The 23620-nt window shown below is 42.1% G+C and overlaps 1 protein-coding gene across 3 annotated transcripts in view; it reads left to right on the top strand.

Moving 5' to 3' along the window:
• ESRRG (estrogen related receptor gamma) overlaps positions 1-23620 on the top strand; it is a 240935-nt gene that overhangs the window by 31861 nt on the left and 185454 nt on the right. Inside the window, exon 2 of one of the 3 annotated variants that reach the window (XM_068986026.1) lies at positions 16036-16451. In XM_068986026.1, the coding sequence (XP_068842127.1) occupies positions 16036-16451 (416 nt within the window). Of the gene's footprint in view, positions 1-16035; positions 16452-23620 lie in introns of those variants that run through there. The other 2 variants (XM_068986028.1, XM_068986027.1) reach the window with 2 other exon arrangements.

Raw genomic sequence — 23620 nt, 5'->3', positions numbered from 1 at the left:
TCTCCAGTGGTCTAGTGGTTAAGACTCTGCGCTCCCAGTGCAGAGGTCCTGGTCAGAGAACTAGGTCCCACATGCTGTAACTGAAAATCCCGCAGGCTGCAGCAAAGATTGCAGATCCCATGTGCTGCAGCTAAGATCCGGTGCAGCCAAATAAATAAATATTTGAAAATTAAGTAAAATGTCAAAGAATCAAACCAAAAATGTTCAAAAGCCCACCCTGAGTTACTTACAATGACACATGACCACATCACCGCTCCAATTTTGCCTATTTGCATAAGCTGTTTTGTCGTGAGCCCTGCTTTGGAGGAAGACAATGAGGGGTGAACTCAGGTTCGCTTTCTTTACTTCCCAAATGTGCACATGGATGCACGGAATTATTTGGTGTTTACAATAAAAAATACTTCATAAGTATTTAAAAAATAAAATATGAAAAGGTGTTTACCACTCAGATCAATAGAATATTATTTATTATAGGCCTAATTTTTTTGTTTTGTATTTCTTTTGGTTTTTAATTGGAGGAAGGATAATTGCTTTACAGTTTTGTGTTAGTTTCTGCTGTACAAAAACATAAATCAGCTATGCATGTGCTTGGTCACTCAGCCATGTCCAACTCTTTGCGACCCCATGGACTGTAGCCCTCCAGGCCCCTCTGACCATGAGATTCTCCAGGCAAGAATACTGGAGTAGGTTGCCATTTCTTCCTCCAGGGTATTTTCCTGACCCAGGGATCGAACCCTCGTCTCTTGCGTCTCCTGCATTGGCAGGTAGATTCTTTACCTATGAGACAAGGGGGAAGAGAATCAGCTATATACTATATACATGTATATGTATATACACACATATACACATACATATGTCCCCTCCCTCCTGAGCCTCCTACCTACCCACCTCATCCTACCCCTCTAGGTCATCACAGAGCACGAAGCTGAGCTCCCTGTGCTCTGCAGCAGGTTCTCACTAGCTATGTGTTTTCACATGATAGTATACACTTATGTGTGTGTGTGTGCATGCTCAGTCATGTCTGTGTCCGACTCTTTGCAACTCTTTGGACTGTAGCCCGCCAAGCTTCTCTGTCCATGGGATTTCCCAGGCAAGAATACTGGAGTGGGTTGCCATTTCCTCCTCCAGGGGATCTTCCTGACCCAGGGATGGAGTCTGTGTCTCTTGTATCACAGGCAGATTCTTCATCCATTGAGCCACGGAGGAAGCCTAGTAGTGTATATACATCAATGCTACTCTCTCAATTTGTCCCACCCTTTTCTTCTCCCTCTCTGTCTACAAGTTATGGGCCTAATCTTGATTTCATCCTTTGTCCTGTTCATAGGTTAGAAATAGATCTGACCTCAGAGTTGGAAACCTGGAATTTGGGCTAAATTCTACCTCGTAATTCTTAATGTCCTTAAATAAGTCATCTGTCTCACTTCCCTGACTCACTTGGTTCTTATGTGTAAATCAAAAGTATGGGTGGGTGTTGAAGAATTTTCTAAGTCTACCTGTTTAAGACTTGGGGCTTCCCAGATAGCTCAGTAGTAAAGAATTCACCTGCCCATGCGGGAGACACAGGTTTGAGCCCTAAGTTGGGAAGATCCTCTGGAAAAGGAAATGGCAACCCAGTACAGTATTCTTGCCTGGGAAATCGCATGGACAGAGGAACCTGGCAGGCTATAGTCCTTGGTGTTGCAAAAGGGTTGGATACAACTTAGTGGCTAAATAACAACAACAAGGCATAGGAATCAATAGAAACTTCTACCGATAAATAACTTCTACTGATACTAGAGAGTAAGTATCCAAGAGTGAATTCTTGTGATGTGGTAAGTGTATGTTTAACTTCATTAGACACTTCTAAACTGTTTTTTCCACAACTGTCATACCGTTTGTACCCTGCCAGCAATGTATGTGAGTTGCAGTTGCTCCACATCCTCACCAGCATTTAGTATTGTTGGTCTTGTGAATTCCTATGAATGTGAAGAAAACAAAAATTTCTTTTTTAACTGTAGTAGAAACTCTAAAACTTATATAATACAAATTACTCTGTATAATTTAGGGATGTCAGAATTAGCATATTCCTTAATGAATATTGAAAATATTAAGTTGTATTTTCTATTATACCATTTTTAGTATCTCTAATCACTTATATGTGTATATGACATCCATTGATATTTCTATAGGAGATATATATATATGTGTGTGTGTGCATATATAAGCATATTTATTCTCATCTCCACATTTCTTGTCATGAACGATTTATCTTCTTTCATAATCTAACACATTTCTTAAAAAGCAGGCTCTTATTGCTAGTAGTTGAATATATCTACCTAATCAGAAGATGTCATCAGTAAAGTGAGAGAATCTTTCCTAAAAAAATGTATCTTTATGTAACAGATTTAGGATATCTTTTAAATCAAGTATGAAGATACTACCAGTTCAGTGATCAATTTTACATGTTAAGGTGTTTTTTAATAAAGCATGTATTTATTGGTTTACAGTTAAGTCTGTCATGAAAATATTTTGATCATAACCCCTCCAGTGATTTACTGAGTGGTTGATATGAAATAGACCAACCAGCTAGTCTTCTGAGTGACTGACTTAGAGAACAAAAGGACGCTTCTGCTAACGTTCATAGGAGAATGAGGTAGTGAGCCAGCTGACTAAATATGTAATCAAAACTTCTCACCCCAGGATTCAGACAGTGTCTCTTCTCATTTTGCAAAGTTCGCTTGTGGATCTTTATGTACTATTGCCTTTAGAGATAACAGATTTTCACAGAGTTAGAAAGCAGTCAAATACCTTTAGCACTGAGTCTTTACTGAGGATAGTTTAATCTTTCTCTGATGCAGAAAGCACTCTATAATTTTATAGCTCCACATCTTTCATTATTGTGAATGCCAGTTATTATATTGGCTAAGAGCAGAAGTGATTGTTGGATCAAAAGTCTGTGCTAACCAAACCTCGGACTGGGGGAGATGGACCTGTGTTTACTCATATACATCTCTTTATTTTAAATTATATATAAATTTTTCCATTTTCATTTCCTTAGGTTTCCCTTCAGGTTCCCCCCCACCCCCAGCCCAGCCTTCTCTGAATATATACATCACTCTCAGTTTCCTTAACAAAAGTACAATTTCAGGGTTCTCTATGTGAAAACCATGACAAAGTGATTTTATAGCCAGTTCTGAAAGTGACTAAACTTGACAACAATTGTATTTTATGACAACCTCTCCTTTCATGTCCCCGGCCTACTTTTATATCAGCACTTTTTTTTTTTTACCCCAAATGTGAACAATTTCATATCTCTGCATTGGCTGAAAACAAATCCCTTTACCAGGAAGACATTTTAATGGAGAAGAGCATGATTCACTTAAGCCACCGAGCCTTTACACCTTAACTCTGTAATATTCAATTTCTCACTCACCAAGAACCAAAGCCATTTTTTTTTTTTTGTTTTGGTGGTTTGTGTTCCTAGGGGTTGGAAAAGAATTAGTATTATGGAACTAAACCAGATTAAGGGGGAATGTGAATTAGATTTGGTAACAGATGGTGCTGTGGAAATTAAAGGTTCTTTGCGAATGGAAGCGACAGCAGCTTGTTTCTCTTCTCTCTGTCTCTCCGTTCGGGCACTTGATAGACGGGTATAAATCACAACAATCCTGTCTTGACAGCCAATTTCGAGAATTTGATCTGGTTAAAGACATGGCTTTCCTGCTCCACTCCCCGAAACCAGCCTCTATTTTATTTTAACACAGCCCCTTTCATATTCAGAAAAACGGACTCACCTGCCTCTCTGTAATGAAATTTTTCTTAATTACAGTTTTAGCTCTCCCGTGTTAATTACTTTTCCATTCAGCCTGAATTTTCATCGTATCTCTGAGGAATTTTTCCTTCTCTTTTTCCCCCCATTTTTACTCATCATCTGCTTTTGTTGTTTCTAAAGATGCTTTTCACTGTCAGAAGTTCTTGGCAGAGGCACTGTTCGAGAATCCTAATTATCAGAATCATTATTTGAGAAGAGAGATGCTTTTATGGGAAGTAGTCAAGTTATCAGATCAGAAAAATTGTAGAGGTGTCGGAAGCAGTCACTGAAATAGCAGATAGTTGAACAAAATTGCAGGAAAAGGTGAGTGACAAGGCTTTTTTTTTTGGTTGATAAGAGCTGCAGAAATGTCTGCTCCATCAACTAAAATAAGCCCCACCAAGTAAAAACATGTGTACACAATGTGGCCAAACCAGTTTGCGTCTGTGTTGACCTTATGATGATCTAGGAAATCTGAATTAAAGTGCAGAGAATCTGAATGAGAGACACGAGATTCTGAACATACTGGCTGGACTCTTTATAGCCAGACCCTCAGGTCTGACCAGCTTTGGAGACAAGAACTAAAGTTGCCTCTGTCCACATGCAAGTTTGGACTCACGACCTATCAAGGAAAAGAAAATAGAAGAAAGGGGGAAAAAAAATCACTCCTGAAATGAAGAGAAGATTCTTTGAGCGAGCAACTAACAGTTGGTAGAAATGAAGCTTCCTACTGGCAGTCAAATCAAATGTAGTAACAACTCAAGGACTCCCTGCTGCTTGCTGACAGCGTGGTGTCACACTCTGGGACAAACATTCACTTAAACACTGATTGCAGGGAATTGCCCTTTCCGCCAACGCCTCCTACCAAAAACGTAATGAGCAAAAAGAGAACCATTTCTAGGGAAAAAAACAAAAAAAAGATTCCTGCTCCCCGGATTCCCTCTAATGATCATGGATCTATTTGTCCCTTTGTCACCCACTGGGAAGGATTACCCAGTTGAATGTCATTGCCGCAGTTCCATTGTTATGTGGCAAGTTGTTGGAGTACTTTTTCTTTCTCCTACAGCACACACACACCCACACCCACACACTCATACACACACATGCACTGTAAGTTGTTGGAGTACTTTTTCTTTCTCCTACAGCACACACACACCCACACCCACACACTCATACACACACATGCACTGTAAGTTGTTGGAGTACTTTTTCTTTCTCCTACAGCACACACACACCCACACACACACACTCATACACACACATGCACTGTAAGTTGTTGGAGTACTTTTTCTTTCTCCTACAGCACACACACACACCCACACACACACACACTCATACACACACATGCACTGTAAGTTGTTGGAGTACTTTTTCTTTCTCCTACAGCACACACACACACCCACACACACCCACACACCCACACACACACTGCAAGTTGTTGAAGTACTTTTTCTTTCTCCTCCAGCACACACACACACAAACACACACACACCACCACCCACTGCAAGTTGTTGGAGTACTTTTTCTTTCTCCTCCAGCACACACACACAGCACATGCACGCACTGCCCTGACCTCCACAGCGGCTGAGTGCAGTAGCAGTCAAGGAAACAAACAGAAGTTTGGGAAGGACGCTTTCATGCAGTAGGCCTTGCTCTCAGGTCTCATCTGAGTCACAAGCCAGTGTGGGTTTTATTTGAGTAAACTGTATATATTTTAAAAGGCAGGAGTTATTTTAGAAAGCACTTCAGCACATCCTCCCATCTGACAAGTAAGAAAGAAGATAGAGGATCAGAGTGCCTTAGCGGCCTGCCTTAGGTCACTCCACCCCAGGTCCCCGCCTGGAAGCACACTTCTCCTCCCCCCAGCCCTGTAAGAAGGCAGGGTTTCCTGAGAAATGAGAGAAACAGACAAAGTGTGGGAACTCTGGTGTCCTACATTTTTGAATCAGTTTTCCAGAACTGAGAAGATTTTAGGAATTTTTCTCTGCATGTTTGTCTTTGGGTCTTTGACAAACCACCACTGAGTCCTTCCGATCTGAAATCCTGGCCCCTCGATGGCTTCCACTGGCTTCGCTGGATGGTGTCTCACTGCTGCATAATCCCTTTTACAAAATCCATTCTGCTACAGAACAAATCCTTCGTCACTTCTATGGCTTGAGTTAAATGTATGTGTGTATCTATGTTATTTTTCCTTGCCTGCAAATAGTGGCGTGGGTCTTTAAGCTTCACCTTCTCTTCAGGCAGCTAGCTCAATGACATGCTTTTATTAAAAAAAAGGGAATACAGAGGAAGGAGTCTTAGGATTAATAATTAGCTGATTTCCCCTTTCCCATCCCTCCCCCCACTCTCCTACTTCAGCTGAATAGCACCTGATACCAACAGAATATCATGGTAACCTCTGCTCTCATACATCACCCCAGACCAGCTGCTTTTGCATCCAGATGTTAACTACTGCAGACTAAGCTATTAAGTTAAAAGTATAAATATAGTTTAACTACTGTCCAATAGGAAGAAATGTGGTTTATTATCTGCGGTGCTACCGTGACGCTCCCTGTAAGACGCGAAATGTTCCTGTAAACGCGAAGCAACATTTATTTCAACAAGGATTCCTTCTCAGCATCTAGGTTTTTTTGCTGTTGTGATTCACCTGGTTTCCGGGGATGTTGCAGAGTTCCACTCCAAAGAAACTGGCCCGTCTCTGTGGAGGCAGCTGGCTTATTGGTCATTGTAATCGCTTTTGCAAAACATTTTCTTAAATGAGTAAAGGGTGACATCAGTACTATGATCTCAGTATCCTTACATCCACTCCGGACAGCATTCTTATTTCCTGTTCCAGTGTAGCAAAGAGAATAAGAAAGGGAGATTCAGACAGCCTGAGCTCTCTCATTGACGTGGATTTGATTTGTGAACTCCGTCACTGCAGTGTGTGTGTGTAAAGCATCTATATTCGACTGTAATTTGTAAAGATCAGTGCATAGACTTTCTATGAGTTCCCTGTCTGTTTATTTCTCCTCTAGCGAGATGCTGTGAGAAGGTCTTCATTGAGCTGTCAGTACCCCCTACTGCTGTGTCCGCTTTTTCTCTTCAGTGTACTCCTTGACTGCTTGAAAACGGAATTGTCTGAACACAAGCAAACGTTATTGATCCATATTTCTGTTTGAAAGACCAGAGATTTGTAGAAGGAGGAGACAATTTCCTTTCTCTAGAAAGCTTACTGCAGAGGAGGTCTGCTCATGGCGTAGTAAATCTCTTAAGACCGAATAAATGTTACATTCAGCATATATCCTAAGCTTCATTTTGATTTATCTTAGGGTTTTTTGTTTTTGTCTTTTTTTTTTGGTAGTGGTCCCCACCTTTTGCCCAGGGCTGTTTCACTCTAGCCTGGGGATAGCAGTCTGGGCACTTGGGTGTTTCCTACATCAAGACATAGGGTACACAATTCTAAAGCCCTCCTGTCCTCTGACTTTGGGTCCCAGGAGAGTAACGTGTGTAAAGAAAGAAGTCCTCTTAGAGACTGGAGATAAAAATGCTTGTTTTGCATCTGTTGTGCATCTGAGTTTCTGACTAGACATTTCTTGTCTTCTGACATCCATAGGTGACCAGGACTTGGGCAGTGGTGAGGATATAGTTAATTAAGCTGCATTAGGGCAAATATACACACTTGTTAAGACACTTAATTTGCCTCAATAATATTGATTACATGGCAGAAGTTTGTTTAAACTAAGTGGTATTTTCCCCCTACTGTTCAGTCCTTGAAGGCAATCTGTATAATAGCTAATGGCCATCATCAGTTAAATATCATGTTAGTTATAAAGTAATGTCATAAGAATTGATTTGGACTTGGCAGTGGAGGAGAAGTCTTCCTTCAAAGCCGATGTAGGTGATAAGCCAGAGTTTTAAGCAGCATCACGGTTCGTATAAACTGTGTATATTTTATAGACTTATAGCTGCTCTATATTACATGAGTGCCCATTATATTAAAGAAAAGCTCAGACAGTTAATAATGCAAAACATCATGTATGCAATTACCCTGCATTATTATGCATTTAACAGTTTTTATTGATTTGCCAGTAGCTCAGTTACTGTATTTAGAGCTATAAACGAGGGATGCTCACCCCCAGATTGAAATAGGTCCAGGAAAACAAGCTAAGGATTACACTACTAAGCACCTCTGCATCAGATCGAATCCTTAAATACAGAAACTGTCAACAACCATAATGAGCAACATACTGTGATACCACAGAACCGTTTCTTTTCCCATTAATAAAGTTTATCAACCAGGAAGCATCAGAAATCACCTGGCAAGACAAATGGAAGCAGTTGGGATTTCCTATGTCCAAAATAGTACATGGAGATGGGTCTGGCTGGTATGGCGTAGTAAGATAGGGATGCTGGCACTTTCTGACCGGTACGCGTTAGAACACCCTTAGTGTTATTACTGCATTTCTCTTTACCGAAAAGGAATATAATCCGTTTCCCTTCTTTTGTTTTAGGTACATCCGCAGAAGGAGAGGCACAGGGTTTTATAGGTGTTTCTCTGCGTCCAGTTGGATGGCCAACCATCCTGGTTTGTCTGGGATGGAGGGAGTCCTAGGACCTGGCATTTCAGTGACTATACCAGCATAGTTGACAGACCTAGCTTCAGAGGAAAATTGAGTAAGAAAAGATCGCTGAACTCTGAAGTCCTCAAAGCAGATAGAGTTTCAACAAAGTCCTTCCTGGTCATGGTTCAGCCCTAGGTATGAAATTATATAAGGGCTTCCCAGATGGCTCAGCAGTAAAGAATTCACCTGCAGTGTAGGAGATTCAGGAGATGTGGGTCCAATCCCTGGGTCAGGAAGATCCCCTGGAGGAGGCAATGGCAACCCACTCCAGTATTCTTGCCTGAGAAATTCCATGGGCAGAGGAGCCTGGTGGGCTGCGGTCCAAGGGGTTTCAAAGAGTCGGACTTGACTGAGCGATTGAATACCCCCACACACACTCACACACAAAAGTTACATTTTGGGGTGTGTTCCTTTCAACAACTCACCAGAAATGAGTTGCAGGTCTCTTTTTTTGTCCTAAATTTCTTTGCTTGGTAAAGCCTTTGATAGGATTGGCAAAGGGTTCGGCTTAGATAGATGCTCCGATTTGTCATTTGAAGGAGCTAGCCCCTGGTTCTCATACAGCTTAGCTACATCTGTCAGTGACTCAAGCACCAGCTTTGTGAGGAGCTGTTTGGTTACTGTTGTTCTTGACCAGAGTAAATTGCAAAGAGTCTTTTATTTATGTAAAATTTAATTTCAGTGACCAACTGAATAGGAGAAAAATAAAGTAGCACTGGGGGGAAATCAAAATAGAACAGTTGGAGAGTGACGTGACGTTGCTGTTCTGGAACTTGTAAAGGTTTTTACCTTGGCCTTTTCATACTAGTATTACTTGCACAGAATCTTTTAGACTAAATGCACAAGTTACTTGTTCAGACAATCAAGAACCGGCCACTACATCCTTGTGGTTCTTTTAGGCAGACGTTTCTTGCGTTAGATGGACCTCAGCGTTTATTAAAGAAGCCCTAAAATGATAACTGTGTGTGTGTGTGCGCGTGCTTACATGCGCACGTGTTTTAATCTTTCTGAGCGTGTGAATCATGATGTACAGTTCTTTCTTTGCAATTAATGATCTCTTTCTATTGGGTTAACCAGGCAGACCTGCAGATATTTCTTATTAAAAGAAAAAATCCTCTGTCTTCTTTCCCCAACTAAGCCAGTGTACCTTAATGCAATGATGATATGTTAGACCCAGCAGTTGTCAAAGCAGCGTATTACTGTGATGCCATAATGACACCCTGTCTCTGTAAAGTAGTCATGTTTTCTCAAATCACACGTTGCACCGTTGATTTCTGACATGACACTTCATTCCGTTGCTTTCTCTTTCTTCAGCATCATCATTCTCTGACAATAGCAGCTGGTGCCCATTTTGTTACTAAGTGATTCACATTTTGCCACTTTAGGAGAGTGCAATTAATTGAAGCATGGAGGGAAAAAAAAAAAAGCTCATTGTAAAGTGGTGTGCTTGAAGTTGTAACTCAGACTCTGCCATGGGAGCTGCTAGGGTTACAGCTTTGAAGCCTGGGCCTCTGGGGTCTGCAGCCTTAGTCTTGGAGGTTTTCTTCTGAAAGCATAAAAGCAAAACCCCAAACCTAAAGGCTAACAAAAGCTTCTTATTTTTTGAAAGAAAAATACTGAAATATTCAATCGGGTGATTTCAGCTGGTAGAAAATTGATCAGTTCTTAGAGATTTGTTCCCATTTTAAATAGGTAAGTGATGAGTGATAGGACTTGAGCACCCTGCTTTTCAGCCCTGAAATTCTCTGGACTCAGTGAGAGAATTAAGGATATTTTTTGGCCACCCCACACAGCAGGTAGGTTCTTAGGTCCCCAATCAGGGTTGAACCCATGCCCCCTGCATTGAAACCCATGCATTGAAAGTGGATTCTTTAGCCACTGAACCACCAGGAAAGTCACAGGTTCTGTTTTCTGTTGTTTTCTTCTTATTTGTAAACTTGCAGGTTTGCTGGCTTCATTGTTAATGCATAAAAATTTGGGAGATATATTGATAAAATGTTTGGAATCTATAATGATGATGGGTATTTTGGCACCCCACTCCAGTACTCTTGCCTGGAAAATCCCATGGATGGAGGATCCTGGTAGGCTGCAGTCCATGGGGTCACTAAGAGTCAGACACGACGGAGCGACTTCACTTTCACTTTTCACTTTCATGCATTGGAGTAGGAAATGGCAACGCACTCCAGTGTTCTTGCCTGGAGAATCCCAGGGACGGGGGAGGCTGGTGGGCTGCCATCTATGGGGTCGCACAGAGTTGGACACGACTGAAGCGACTTAGCAGCAGTAGCAGCAGCAAGGATGACAAGGAAGAAAATAAAATGGTTGTCACCTATTTAGCTATTAAGGTGTCTGTCACTGAAATAGGTATGATAAAAGTTTAAAAAAAAATCTTGCCTTTGTTTTACAATCAGGAAAGTCAAAGAAGACCTTTACACGCGTGTTGCATTGATGCACCGTATTTGAGGAGGAAAATAAAATAGCAAAGAACTCGAGTTTGGTATAAAATTCAAAAGGTGAAAGGCAGCTACTTGTTAAGAACTTCAATTTTGGTGAAAGGGTTAATAATATATAATTATATATAAGCCTAGGGAACATAGGCTTAAGTCCCTTCTGGGAAATCCAGACCACGCTGGATGCTTATACATTGCCCACAAAGTCATGGCAGTTCACTCACAATCACACATTTACCTGGATCTAGTACCATCTCTCAAATCAAGCTTGATAATTATATTTGGGATATTAATTACAGATTATCTGGTTTTCCCCTACAACAGCAACTTTAACTGATCCTTATTTTTTTATTTTATTTACTTTCTCCTTTTACATGCACACCTATGAAAGTGAAAGTGAAGTCGCTCAGTGGTGTCCGACTCTTTGTGACCCCGTGGACTAGTATAGTAGCCTACCAGGCTCCTCCCTCCATGGGATTCTCCAGGCAAGAGTACTGGAGTGGGTTGCCATTTCCTTCTCCAGGGGATCTTCCTGACCCAGGGATCGAACCCCGGTCTCCCTCATTCCAGGCAGACGCTTTAACCTCTGAGCCACCAGGGAACAACTAATCAACTTTCTAAAATTACATGTTTATATAGGCCAGCAACCAGGAAGCTTTATTTGCTTGATGACTAGTATCTAACAACAAAGATAAATTTTACTCTTGCTGCCCCTTAGGCAAGGCTGGGCGCAAAGTTCCTATGTTATTTACAAAACAGAAAACAGAAGCACTGACCTAGAGAACTTACAGTTGCCAGGGGGGAAGGATGGTGGGGAGAGATAGTTAGGGAGTTTGGGACAGACAGGTACACTCATCTAAAACGGATAATCAACAAGGACCTCCTATATAATACAAGGAACTCTGCTCAGTGTTGTGTCGAGGCCTAGATAGGAGGGACAGTTGGAAGAGAATGGATATATATATATGTATGTATGGCTGAGTCCCTTTGCTGTCCATCCGAAACTATCACAGCATTGTTAATTGGCGATACTCTAGTATAAAATAAAAAAATAAAAAGAAGTTCCTATGTAGAAGCATGATCATCAGACTTTATATATAAATATATATATTATACAGTAGAACATCTATAGAATATAAGGGCTTTCCTGGTGGCTCAGGGGTAAAGAATCTGCCTGCCAATGCAGGAGACTTGATTTCAGTCCCTGGCCTGGGAAATCCCATGGACAGAGGAGCCTGGCAGGCTACAGCCCATGGGACCGCAGAAGAGTCAGGCACGACTTAACACCTGAACAACAACAATATAGAGTATATGATAGAACATATCTGGGATTTACATAGAATACTGAAGACTGTATCTCGGACTGTGTTGAAAATGCTTTCTAAAGCACTGAAATGTCCCTGGCTTCTAGAAGGCTGTCACAGCCTCAAATTTTGTTTCTTATACAGAAACTAAATGTTATTATTGACATGGTTATTTCTCTCTCATTTATTCTCAGGGTGTACACTCAGAAAAGATTTTGAGAAAGTTACTTCTCTTTTTCCCTTGTGCCTCCCATCACTTCCCTTGAAATAATAAAAGCAACTCTACGTAGGCTTTAAAATAAATATTTCCCACATTTTCCAACACATGTTATTTCTATTCGTAATTCTTAACTAAATTTAGATTTTTATTAATCCAATGTGACCTAAAATTTCTGCGTTAACAGCACAATGTGGAATCGGGCTTATTCTCTTTGGCTCCAGATAAAGCCATCATCTTGAAAATGGTTCTTTCTGACAAAAAGGTGTTCTTTTGAAATAAAGTCTTATTCACTACATTCCTCTTAGAGTTAATGTGAATTTTAGTGCCTCTAATTTTAGATTGAAGTGAAGTCTAGAATAAAACCCACCAGCTGACAATTGAATTTATAGATAGTTGTGAATATTTCAGGCTTGAATAATAGAGCTGTAGAATTTCAGAGACAGAGAGGGAGAGAATTAAGACCCACTGTAGTTTTAGGGTATAATGTAATGGTGTCTAGGAAATGTTCGGTGTAATGAGCTAAGTAGTAATTAGGAGACAACTGTGTTCTTTCTGCTTCGGTTTTGGTGTCACTCCAAATTCTGGGGAGGGTGACTCAACAGGGCAGCCCTGTCGCCAGGGCGGTGGTGGCTCCTTCAGCCACCTTTGCACTCATGGGTGAGCGTGAATGTCTTAGACCCTCTGTGTGTGCCATCTCTACCTCTCCTTGCTTGGCTATTTTTTAAAAAGTCAGCAAACACATTGCAAGACTCTCTGTTGGCTTGAAGACATTTCTGCACTGGACTTTGGAGTCAGCCCTGAGTTCAAATCTCGGTTTTTTCACTTCCAAACTGTATGACTTTCAGGAAATTGTATAATGTCTGAGGGTCTGTGTTCTAAAGAGGCATACCTCCCTCACAAGACCGTCTTGGGGATTAAATGAGAAAATATTTGTAAAGTACTCAGGTCAGTGCCTGTTGCCTAGGAAGCACTTGATAAATGGCAGCTCTATTATTATTTCCACTGAGCAGAAAGTGTTCATGAAGGAAGCGCTTCAAGTCTGAGAAGAAGCCTGTAAAACCTACAGCACAAATCCAGCTTGTTCACTTTCATTTACAGCTGCGGTGGCCAGACTTGTGTAGGAAGAGAGGTTGCACCCGTCCCAAGGCTTCGCTGACTGCGTGAACTTTGTGAATTTTCTTGATTCCATCCAGATAATTGCAAAGTTAGGGACTGAGATTTTCCAGGAAACGGCTGGCTGGAGATACCCAATTTTTCAAAGACCTTATTAACAACATGCATTTGACCCATAAACATTTGGTGACTTGGCAAATACCACTTCCATGAATAGGAGGGTGATTCCTGCCCTTGTTCCTCAGTGAAGAGTGCTGCTCATTTTAGAAGTCCATGAGAAAAAAGCTCAAAGGAAAGGAAATTGGTATAAAATTGAACAATCAAAGAGAGAAGAGGACCTGGAGAAAGCGTAATCTGTTTTATGATTAAGCGGTTCAAAGCAACTGTCCTCAGGAAGAAAGGGAAAAAAAAAAAAAAGATGAAAAAATGGTGCCTCACAGGCAGATGGCGAAAGAGTTAATTGTCGTCGCTATGAGAAAATCAGTGCGGGAGAGAGGAAAGGGGAGCAACCGTGTTTTAGTACCCTAATAACTTCTAACTCTAGTCTAAGATCATAATGTATGTGCGAGCAGTCCAGTAATTATAAGGTAATAAGTGAAGTGGTGGGGTAAGTGCTTTAAATTAAAAGGAATTCGCAGGGCTGCTGTAAGTCAGTGCCGACCCGCTTTCTTTCAAACGTTGACTTGAGGAAAAGTGCTTAGCCCAGGGTGCAAGCCTGGAGACAAGGAGAGCGATCTATTAATTACAGCGCTCATTAACAGTGAAGGGGACGAGGCAGCCGAGGTGGGAGGGAGCAGAAGCCTGGTTCAGGCTGGCAAGGGGGATATTTTTCCTTTCGTTGCTTCTCCAGGAAAGGACCACATGAGTGGGTGGGCGAAAGCAAGAAGGTATTTTTGTGGATTTCTCCTTCCTGTTTTGTTTTCTTCGCATCCTGAGCTTGCTTTCCTTGAGAAAGCGGTGCAGAACTTCCAGTGGGCAATCTACTAGGTTAGGAGGCACATTCTGGTTGTAGAGGCACTTGAGACCCCCTTCTTGGAACTGTTCAGTGAATGTTCCCTGATAGGAAAGAGCCGTATTTTTCTTCGTTTGAAAGTAACAGAACAGCGGAGGACTTTGGGGAGCGGGGTGCCCAGAGGAGAGCATGAAATTTGTACAGTGATAAAATATCATTAGATTTATAGGGAAAGAGGTAATTGCATCCTTTCGGTTATCCTGTGGCATACTCCCCCAAATTCCAGTGAATGACCGTCACCCTGTGGGGTTCCCATAAATCAGCTTTCCACTGGGAAGCAATTATCTTAGTCTCTTTCTCAGCTGTCACCTCTTCTTCCTCTAGTGGGCTCTCAGAAGGTTCTTAGAGACTTTGCTAAAAGGGGTTTTGCACTGTGGCTAACCGGAAAGAAAATAGGACCAGTTACGTCTTTTCATCTAATTACCTCTTTAGAAATTTAATCACTTGTGGGTCCGACAAAGTAAGAGGGATGGACTGTTTCTTCTAAAAAAGAGAGAGTTCATCAGATTAGCTGCTTCATCATATTTCCTTTTAGGAGGTATGATGTTAAAAGAGCAAAGGAAGGCGAAAAAAAGAGACCACCACAAGCCTTATTTTTTCAGGACAAAATCTGATACATCCTTACTTGCCTCAGTATAGAGTATCAGATTATAGATTCACAGGTAGACTGAAGGCTCAAATGGCTTTTAGTGATTCTTGTTGTTGACGGTGGTAGATCACACACGCAAACACATACACTCGTAAACACGTGTACATATTTATTAATCGATACCGGTAATCATTGCCCTGTTTTGTGGGCTCGAGGAAATAATCCTTAAATATTGGCGAGAATTTTATCCTTGAAATCTTCCTATATCGCTAAATGTCTAGGAAATAGAGCAGTTTAAATAAAGAGGCAAAGTGAGTGAGGATATATTCCGTATGTGTCTTAGATCAATAAAAGACACGGTTATGCTTATGGAAGCATGCTGACAAACAGTAATTACAGAGCCGAGGAATCATCTGTTTGGTCTTGACAATAAAAGTTGGGTTCTGCTCGTAGTACAATGATTGCAACATCAGAAAATGGATGAGAAAAGTAGAGTGAGGATAAATGTAATTTTAGAAATGATACAGACCTTACAAATTACTCTTCTTCCGTGGATAAATTTAGAATCTAGAGAGTTGATTTAGATATTGACAGTGCTTCTCCAAGAGAAAGGTATTAAAATGAAAGGAAATGGATCCCATGGAGCTTTTGTTTATGGTCTGTCTGGGCACTTTGATGTAACCCTGTCACGCCCTTATGCTGATTACCTTGTTGTAGAACAAGAGATATTGACTAGCGAATGATGTGTAGTCCCCAGCTCTTAGGCTGCACTCTGGAGGAGCCAAGTCTTTAACATATGAATTCTTGTCTTTTTTTTTTTTTTCCTTCCTTCAATCTTCCCTTCCATTTCCTCTTGTTTTTTTCACCTCCTCTTTGTCTCTGCCTCTTTTGGTCTCTGTGTTTGACACTCTCTCCTTCTTTTTCTCCTCTGTTTGTATCTCCCGCCACCTCAGGCTTCTCTGCAGAATGTCAAACAAAGATCGACACATTGATTCCAGCTGTTCGTCCTTCATCAAGACGGAACCCTCCAGCCCGGCCTCCCTGACGGACAGCGTCAACCACCACAGCCCAGGTGGCTCTTCGGACGCCAGCGGGAGCTACAGTTCAACCATGAATGGCCATCAGAACGGACTTGACTCGCCACCTCTCTACCCTTCTGCTCCTATCCTAGGAGGTAGCGGGCCTGTCCGGAAACTGTATGATGACTGCTCGAGCACCATCGTTGAAGATCCCCAGACCAAGTGTGAATACATGCTCAACTCGATGCCCAAGAGACTGTGTTTAGTGTGTGGCGACATCGCGTCTGGGTACCACTATGGGGTAGCATCCTGTGAAGCCTGCAAGGCATTCTTCAAGAGGACGATTCAAGGTGAGTGAGGGTTGCACCTGGCGATACTTTTAAAAGAGCACAGCTATTATTAGAGCAGTGTGGGGTCTAGATAGCAACTGAACTGATGTGTACAGGATGGTGGTGGTGGTAGTTTAGTCGCAGAGGTGTGTCCAGTGCTGGCAACCCCATCTGTTCATGGGATTTCCCCGGGCAAGAATACTGGAGTGAATTGCCATTTCCTTCTCCAGAGGTTCTTTCTGACCCAGGATCGAACCCATGTCATAGGCATTGCAGGCTGTCTCCTGCCTTGGAGGCAAATTCTTTACTGCTGAGCCACCAGGAAAGCCCTATCTATGCCCTGAATAAATTGTGTTTTTACCTCTTCTGTTCTTCTTAGAACTAAAATAGTAAATATTTCAGACCAGTGATTTTCAAACTAGAGTAGGCATCACACTCACCTGGAGGTCTTGTGAAAATGCAGGTCACCCACTCTCAGAGCTTCTGATTCATTAGCTCTGCCTTGGGTAGCAGTGTGAGAATTTATATTTCTAACAGATTTTCAGATGCTGCTGCTGTTGTTGATCCAGGGACTACACTTTGAGAATCACCTCTGGAGACAAATTTAATTTTCTATGGCCTTCCTTCTTTTCCTATGCTTAGACACACTTTCCCTACCTTTTTTAATGAGTTTATATAAAAAACTACCAAACTATACCAAATTATAAAATATGCCTCCAACGTGTATGACATACCAAAACTTTATAGATCTCCAGGTTTATAAATAGCAGTATTATTTCCCACAAAAAAAATGTAGAAACTATGGTTGAAATTTGTATGTGACCTTTAAATTAGGAATCCACAAAGACAAAACTCAGCTCCTTTTCAAAGCTATAGATAGATATATCCTTACAGAAAATTACATTTCACCTTTCTATATTCTTTGTGATACAATTTCAAGAAAATAGAGGAAGGAAAGAATCTTTGTTTATCGAGTGCCTCTAGCGCACCAGTGATTCTATTCTGCTCAGTGATTTACAAGATGTCTCTTTGGGGATTCCCTGGTGGTCCAATGGTTAAGGCCTTCGCGTTTTCACTGCTGAGGGCCCAGGTTAATCCCTGGTGGGGAAACCAAGAGCCCACAGGCCTTATGGTGTGTCCCAAATAAAACCAAACCACAAATGTTATCTTCTTAATTAGTTATGGACACAAGTGTGTCTTCCCGTGTATCAGTGGTTCTCAACTTTGCGGGCTCACTGGAGTCACCTGGAGATGTAAAAAAATACTGCTATCTGGGCTCGTACCCCCAAATTCGGAATTAATTGGCTTTGGGTGCAGCCAGGGCAAGTGGAGATTTTGAAAGCTTCCTAGTTACTGCTTCAGGTAAAACTGAGGTTAAGAACCACTGCACTGTACTGTGCGGTTCTTTAACAGTGCTTCTCAAAGTGTGAGCTGATTCAGGAGTATCAGCATCATTGGGGAATTTGTTAGAACATCCCAGATGACCTCCATCAGCATCCCTGGGGGGTGGACCCAGCAATATGTGCTTTGCCAAGCCCTCCAGGTGATTCTGATGCTCAGGGTTTGGAAACCACAGCTCTGTTACCATGTTGCTGCTGATTTAACGTTGGCAAGTCTCCTTTGTCATCTACTGGTCCCTTGTCGGACATAACTGGAATCAGTTTAATAACTGTGTGACATGCTTCCTGGTTTTTAAAGCACAAAAGAGATGATGTTTGTTAAACTCTAATCCTTCTAAATGTTCCCACAAAAGGTGATTCTGAAGTCATTTATGGGCACAGAGTTGTCTTCTACCCTTTCTTTTAAGAGCATGTGTGAGGGCAAGTCTCACCCAGGTGCAATGAAGACTATAGGGAGTGTCCTTAGTCGAACAGGTGGTTCCATCTCCCACTTGCTTTCGTGTTGTCTATTACGTGATTGTTTCCTTGAGTATGGCTGATGAACACACAGTTAAAGAGTTAAAGTGCACAGTTGTTCAAGAAATTGTGGCTTATATAATAGAACGGATCTTTCAGCCTCATCTTTTCATAACCTTTCATAGATTTAACTGAAGAACACAAGCCAAGTTAGTGTGAGTACGTATGAATTACCTAAATATTTGCCTAGCTGTATCTTCATATTTAATGGATCATCATTGCCATATTTTATTAGCATTTTCTTACAAAAATCCTTCATCCACGGGATCTTTATTTCCTTTATTCTCATCTGTGAAGTGAAGGCATTAAGACCTACCTCAAGGAATGCTTCTGGATAAAACGAAATGCAAAATCACTTGTAAAGTGAGTAAGTAAAAACAATGATGGTCTGTATGCAAAGCTTCCTCTCACTTTGGGGCATTTGAACATAGTTCTTCAGCCTTCTTGCTGTTGTTGCTTAGTTGGTAAGTATTGTCTGACTCTTTTGCGACCCCATGGACTATAGCTCGCCAGGCTCTTCTGTCCGTGGGATTTCCCAGGCAAGAAGACTGGTATGGGTTGCTATTTCCTTCCCCGGGGGATTTCCCTGACCCAGGGAGAGAACTTGCATCTCCTACATTGGCAGGCAAGTTCTTTACCACTGAGCCACCAGGGAGGCCCTTCAGCCTACCTTTGTGCTGTGCTCAGATGCTCAGTCATGTCTGACTCTTTGCAACGCTAAGAACTGTAGCCTGACTGGCTCCTCTGTCCAGGGGGTTCTCCTGGCAAGAATACTGGAGTTGGGTGCCATTTCCTCCTGCAGGAGATCTTCCTGACCCACTCCTCTTTCATTTCTCCTGTGTTGGCAGGTGGATTCTTCACTACTCGTGCCATCTCAGCCTACTTACTAGATTGCAGCACTTGAGAAGGAAAACACTTCAAATCTGGGGGTTCTTAGCAGCCATTGCCCCACAATATTAGAATACAGACGCTGCAGAGCATCTCAGATCTAAACTGTTAGTAATCTGATTTTGTTAACTCCGTTTACACAACTCGGGGTCTAACTATTGACTCAGGGTCAACAAAGATTGACTCAGAATCTACTGTGGGCCTGGCAGTGTATTGGTTTGAGTTTCAGCTTAGCCATGTTTTATGAAAGCTTGGTTCCCAGAGGTTTGTGGATTGAGGTAAATTCCTCCTATAAATGTCTCTAACCTTGAGGGAATATCAGAGATTTTTGGTTAGGGGGCAGGATTAAACAACTTGGTCTTCAGTATGTATTTCCAGTATGTTGTCCTAAAGATAGGACCACTTTGTGCAAACATTTCCTGACAGTTGTTTAAAAACAAAGAAAGAAATTCTATTGCTGAGCTGTTAATAGCCATGCAGTAGTTACTTACCAGAGATCCTTGGAATAGAGCAATTGGAATTCTGCTGCTGCTGCTTCTTTAGATGCTGAAATGCTACCAAAAGCTTCCCAGGGCGAAGCACAGGGTGGTTCTTGGCATTGATGTGTTAGTGCTCAGTTATACTCCATGTTGGAAAGAGCAACTTCCAAGGATTTTGAGCAGGAGACAGACATGTCACTGTCCAGATTAGACTCTGGACTTGCCCACCTGGCTGTGCTTGTAGCTGGCAGCTGGGAGGCACTGCAGCTACCCTGCTATCCTGCTAGCTACATCAGCGGGCGTCACGCCGTGGTGCTTACTTAGCCCCAAAAAAGCAGTGAGGCAAATAAAGGGATTAAATTGTGAAAGTGTAATGTAATAATTAGAGTGGTAATTGTAAGGGAGATTGGAACAGGCCCTCCTTTCTGAGGCCAACGAGTGATAGCGATGCAACTGGGAAGATGTTGAAAGTGGCCCGAATCTGTTGCAACATCACAGATGCTCATTCTGATGTGGAAAGGACCATAACATCCATTCTCATGTCTTCAGGCAGCATTGGAGCCAAATTCTGTTTGACAGATAGTAGTCTCTGCCTTTCCCTCCCTTGAAGCTCTCCTGGAGAATAAGAAATGATTGCGCAACTTCCCTTAAGAACAAGTCTTTCTGCAGTCTCACAACCCATACAGGCAAGGCACTATGTAAGTGTGGCTTCCTGGTTCAGCACACTCTCATTGATTTGACTAAGGGACGTATATATTCAAAGCCTTGGTCACAGGGAATATTGCCACTTTAGAATTTTTATTTCTTGTTATAATAATTTAAGATTGGCTACCCAATATGTAATATATTTTAAAAGTTGAGCAACATGCTTAAATTTAGAGCCAAAAGGACAAATATCTGGAGCACATCTTAAGAAAAGTAATGAGACTTGTTCTTGTCAAAGCTGAATGTGGTTATTCTGGTTGTGAGAGGCAATTAATCATAGATTTCAGTGAAAGTCAAACAGAAAGGCATATTTTCCACCAGAAAGGCATATTTTATTTATTGGCTGGTCAAGTTATCATTGGGAAACTATTGAATTAGGTCAGCACTTAGGTAAAAGTCAAAAGTTTTGGAAGGTTTTAGTTGGTTTTATCTTTTTTCTTTTCTGCTGAATAAAAAACTTTTTAGAGGCTTTTGACAGTTCTTTTATCACACAGCATTACAATGGCAGCATTGTCATTTTCTAAGCATATTCATTTTTGTGTGTGATATCATTTTTCTGATTATTTTCTAATTCTACCTTTGGCCTCAATGCATAAATGAGTGAAAATTTTTGTGTATGTGTGGGTTTTTTTTTTTTTTTTTTTTGGTGTCATTAAGAGTTTTCCCTGGACTCTTGTTAAGGAGGTAAGAGAAGGAAAATATCTTTATATCCACAAAACTCAATATATATTCCATTATTTAATTTATAAAACACTAACTCCCAGAAGTTTTTATTTCTATATAAAAATATGTATTATATTACATATATTATATATTATGTTTACTAGGTATATGGTTTCTACTACTACTAAGTCACTTCAGTCGTGTCTGACTCTGTGTGACCCCATAGACGGCAGCCCACCAGGCTTCCCCGTCCCTGGGATTCTCCAGGCAAGAACACTGGAGTGGGGTGCCATTTCCTTCTCTAATGCATGAAAGTGAAAAGTGAAAGTGAAGTCGCTCAGTCATGTCCGACTCTAGCAACCCCATGGACTGCAGTCTACCAGGCTCCTCCGTCCATGGGATTTTCCAGGCAAAAGTACTGGAGTGGGGTGCCATTGCGTTCTCTGGATATATGGTTAATATAACCACTTTCAATCATTTATTCTTATGCTGGAAATATGACATCCACCCTTTTAAAAAGAAATTTTATATTTAAAAAGTAGGGGATAATTTTTTTTAAAGATATTCCTTTTCAAATGGGTTTTGAATTCATGTAAAACCAGGTTCAAGTCTTAGCCACTTACCTGCTGAGAGGCCGCAACTTCTCTGTGCCTCCCTTTCACAGGTGGTAAGGGTTAAATGAGCGACTGTCAAAGTGCCTGACCCACAGTAAGTGCTCAATAAATGACTGACTTTGGTTGGTATTGACAGTGTGACTACGATACCAAAGCACTGGGCAGGCAAATACTCTAGGCCAAAGAGGTGTCTTTGATGGTAAACTAGAAGGACCTGCAACCTTCTCAGCTCACAGCTCCCCACCCTTTCATTCTGATAATAAACCCTCTTTTCCTGTAACCATTCCTCACAATAGCACTGCTTTAGACTAGGAGGCGTTTTGGTGGGCTGAATGGAAATTGGATTGTTTTTATATAGTTTTTTGGTGATCCTTTTTTTCCCCCCCCATGGATGGAAAACTAGGTAAATCAGAAAGGGAGCCTGAGTCTTGTAACTTAAAATATTCCAGTTAAGCTTTAAATATGAAATTTAGTAAATAAAAAGAACAGAATATCTTTGCTGCGTCAGATATAGGAGTGACCGTCGTGAGAACCAAGTCCACTGCAGATATCCATGGGCTCTGAGATGGGAGTACAGTGGGCACCCATAGACTGTGTGAATGTTTATAAATCAAGATTATAAACTGGTAAGGGGTTTCTTTGTGGCTCAGTCAGTAAAGAATCCACCTGCAGTGCAGAAGACTGCCTGCATCCCTGAGTCAGGAAGATCCCCTGGAGAAGGAACTGGCAACCCAACTCCAGTATTCTTGCCTGGGAAATCCCTTGGACAGAGGAGCCGGGGGGGCTACAGTCCACAAGATCACAAGAGTCAGACACGGACTGAAACAACTAAACCACCACCACCAAGTCAAATATGTTCTGTTCTCAGAGCAAATATGCCTTCATAATGGCCTGAGAGGCCAGCGTGGCATTTTTAATTCTTAGATTCAGGCGTTTTGTATCAGGAGGAAGCGGTAGAATGAGAGCTGGCGTTTCCTGCAGCAGGCCCGTTTCTCTCCCTTCACCCATGCCTCACATCCTGTCTGGTATATCAGCATACTCCTGCCCCCATGTCCGAGGCCCACCCACCCCTTCCTAACAGCTGCACCTTGATCATGCATGGGCTGTGTAATGTGCACACAAGGAGTGAGGTCCAGGCCAAGCCACCTTCCAGAGGAGGGACCCAGGGGAGAGATTCACGCAGGCCCTGGAATGGGCCTTGTGGAGGTTTATCCCAGGAATTAGGGAGTCCCAGGTATACAGTCCTTCTCCGGGGGATCTTCCCAACCCAGGGATCGAACCCGGGTCTCCCACACTGGAGGCAGACACTTTAACCTCTGAGCCACCAGGGAAGCCCATGGTATACATGGTGGAGAAGGCAGTGGCACCCCACTCCAGTACTTTTGCCTGGAAAGTCCCATGGACGGAGGAGCCTGGTGGGCTGCGGTCCATGGGGTCGCGAAGAAGTTGGGTACGACTGAGCAACTTCCCTTTCACTTTTCACTTTCATGCATTGGAGAAGGAAACGGCAACCCACTCCAGTGTTCTTGCCTGGAGAATCCCAGGGACGGGGGAACCTGGTGGGCTGCTGTCTATGGGGTCGCACAGAGTGGGACACGACTGAAGCGACTTAGCAGTAGCAGCAGCGGTATACAGATATACAAGGAGTGGGCCTGGTAGTGGTTATCTTCTTTGGCTGTGGAAGGGCTTCCACCTTGATGCTTTCTAAAGCCTGGGGCCTTCAGGTGGGGGCCCTCCTAGTCAGAGTCTAAAGGTGACACTGATAAATAAGAGCCTTAAATCCCACCTTAAACACAGGGCTTTAAAGAGGAGGAATTTGCCTGCAAGGCATTTGCTAAAGGTGTCTGGGCACAGCCTATGCAAATGCTATTCTTTTCCATCCTGAATTGCTGACTCCTTCCTGAAGCTGCCTAGTTCTAGAGGCT

Source organism: Capricornis sumatraensis, chromosome 14 (assembly GCF_032405125.1).
Source record: "Capricornis sumatraensis isolate serow.1 chromosome 14, serow.2, whole genome shotgun sequence".
Lineage (NCBI taxonomy): Eukaryota > Metazoa > Chordata > Mammalia > Artiodactyla > Bovidae > Capricornis > Capricornis sumatraensis.
Note: the sequence above shows the minus strand (reverse complement) of the source record. Positions and strands in the feature narration are given on the sequence as shown.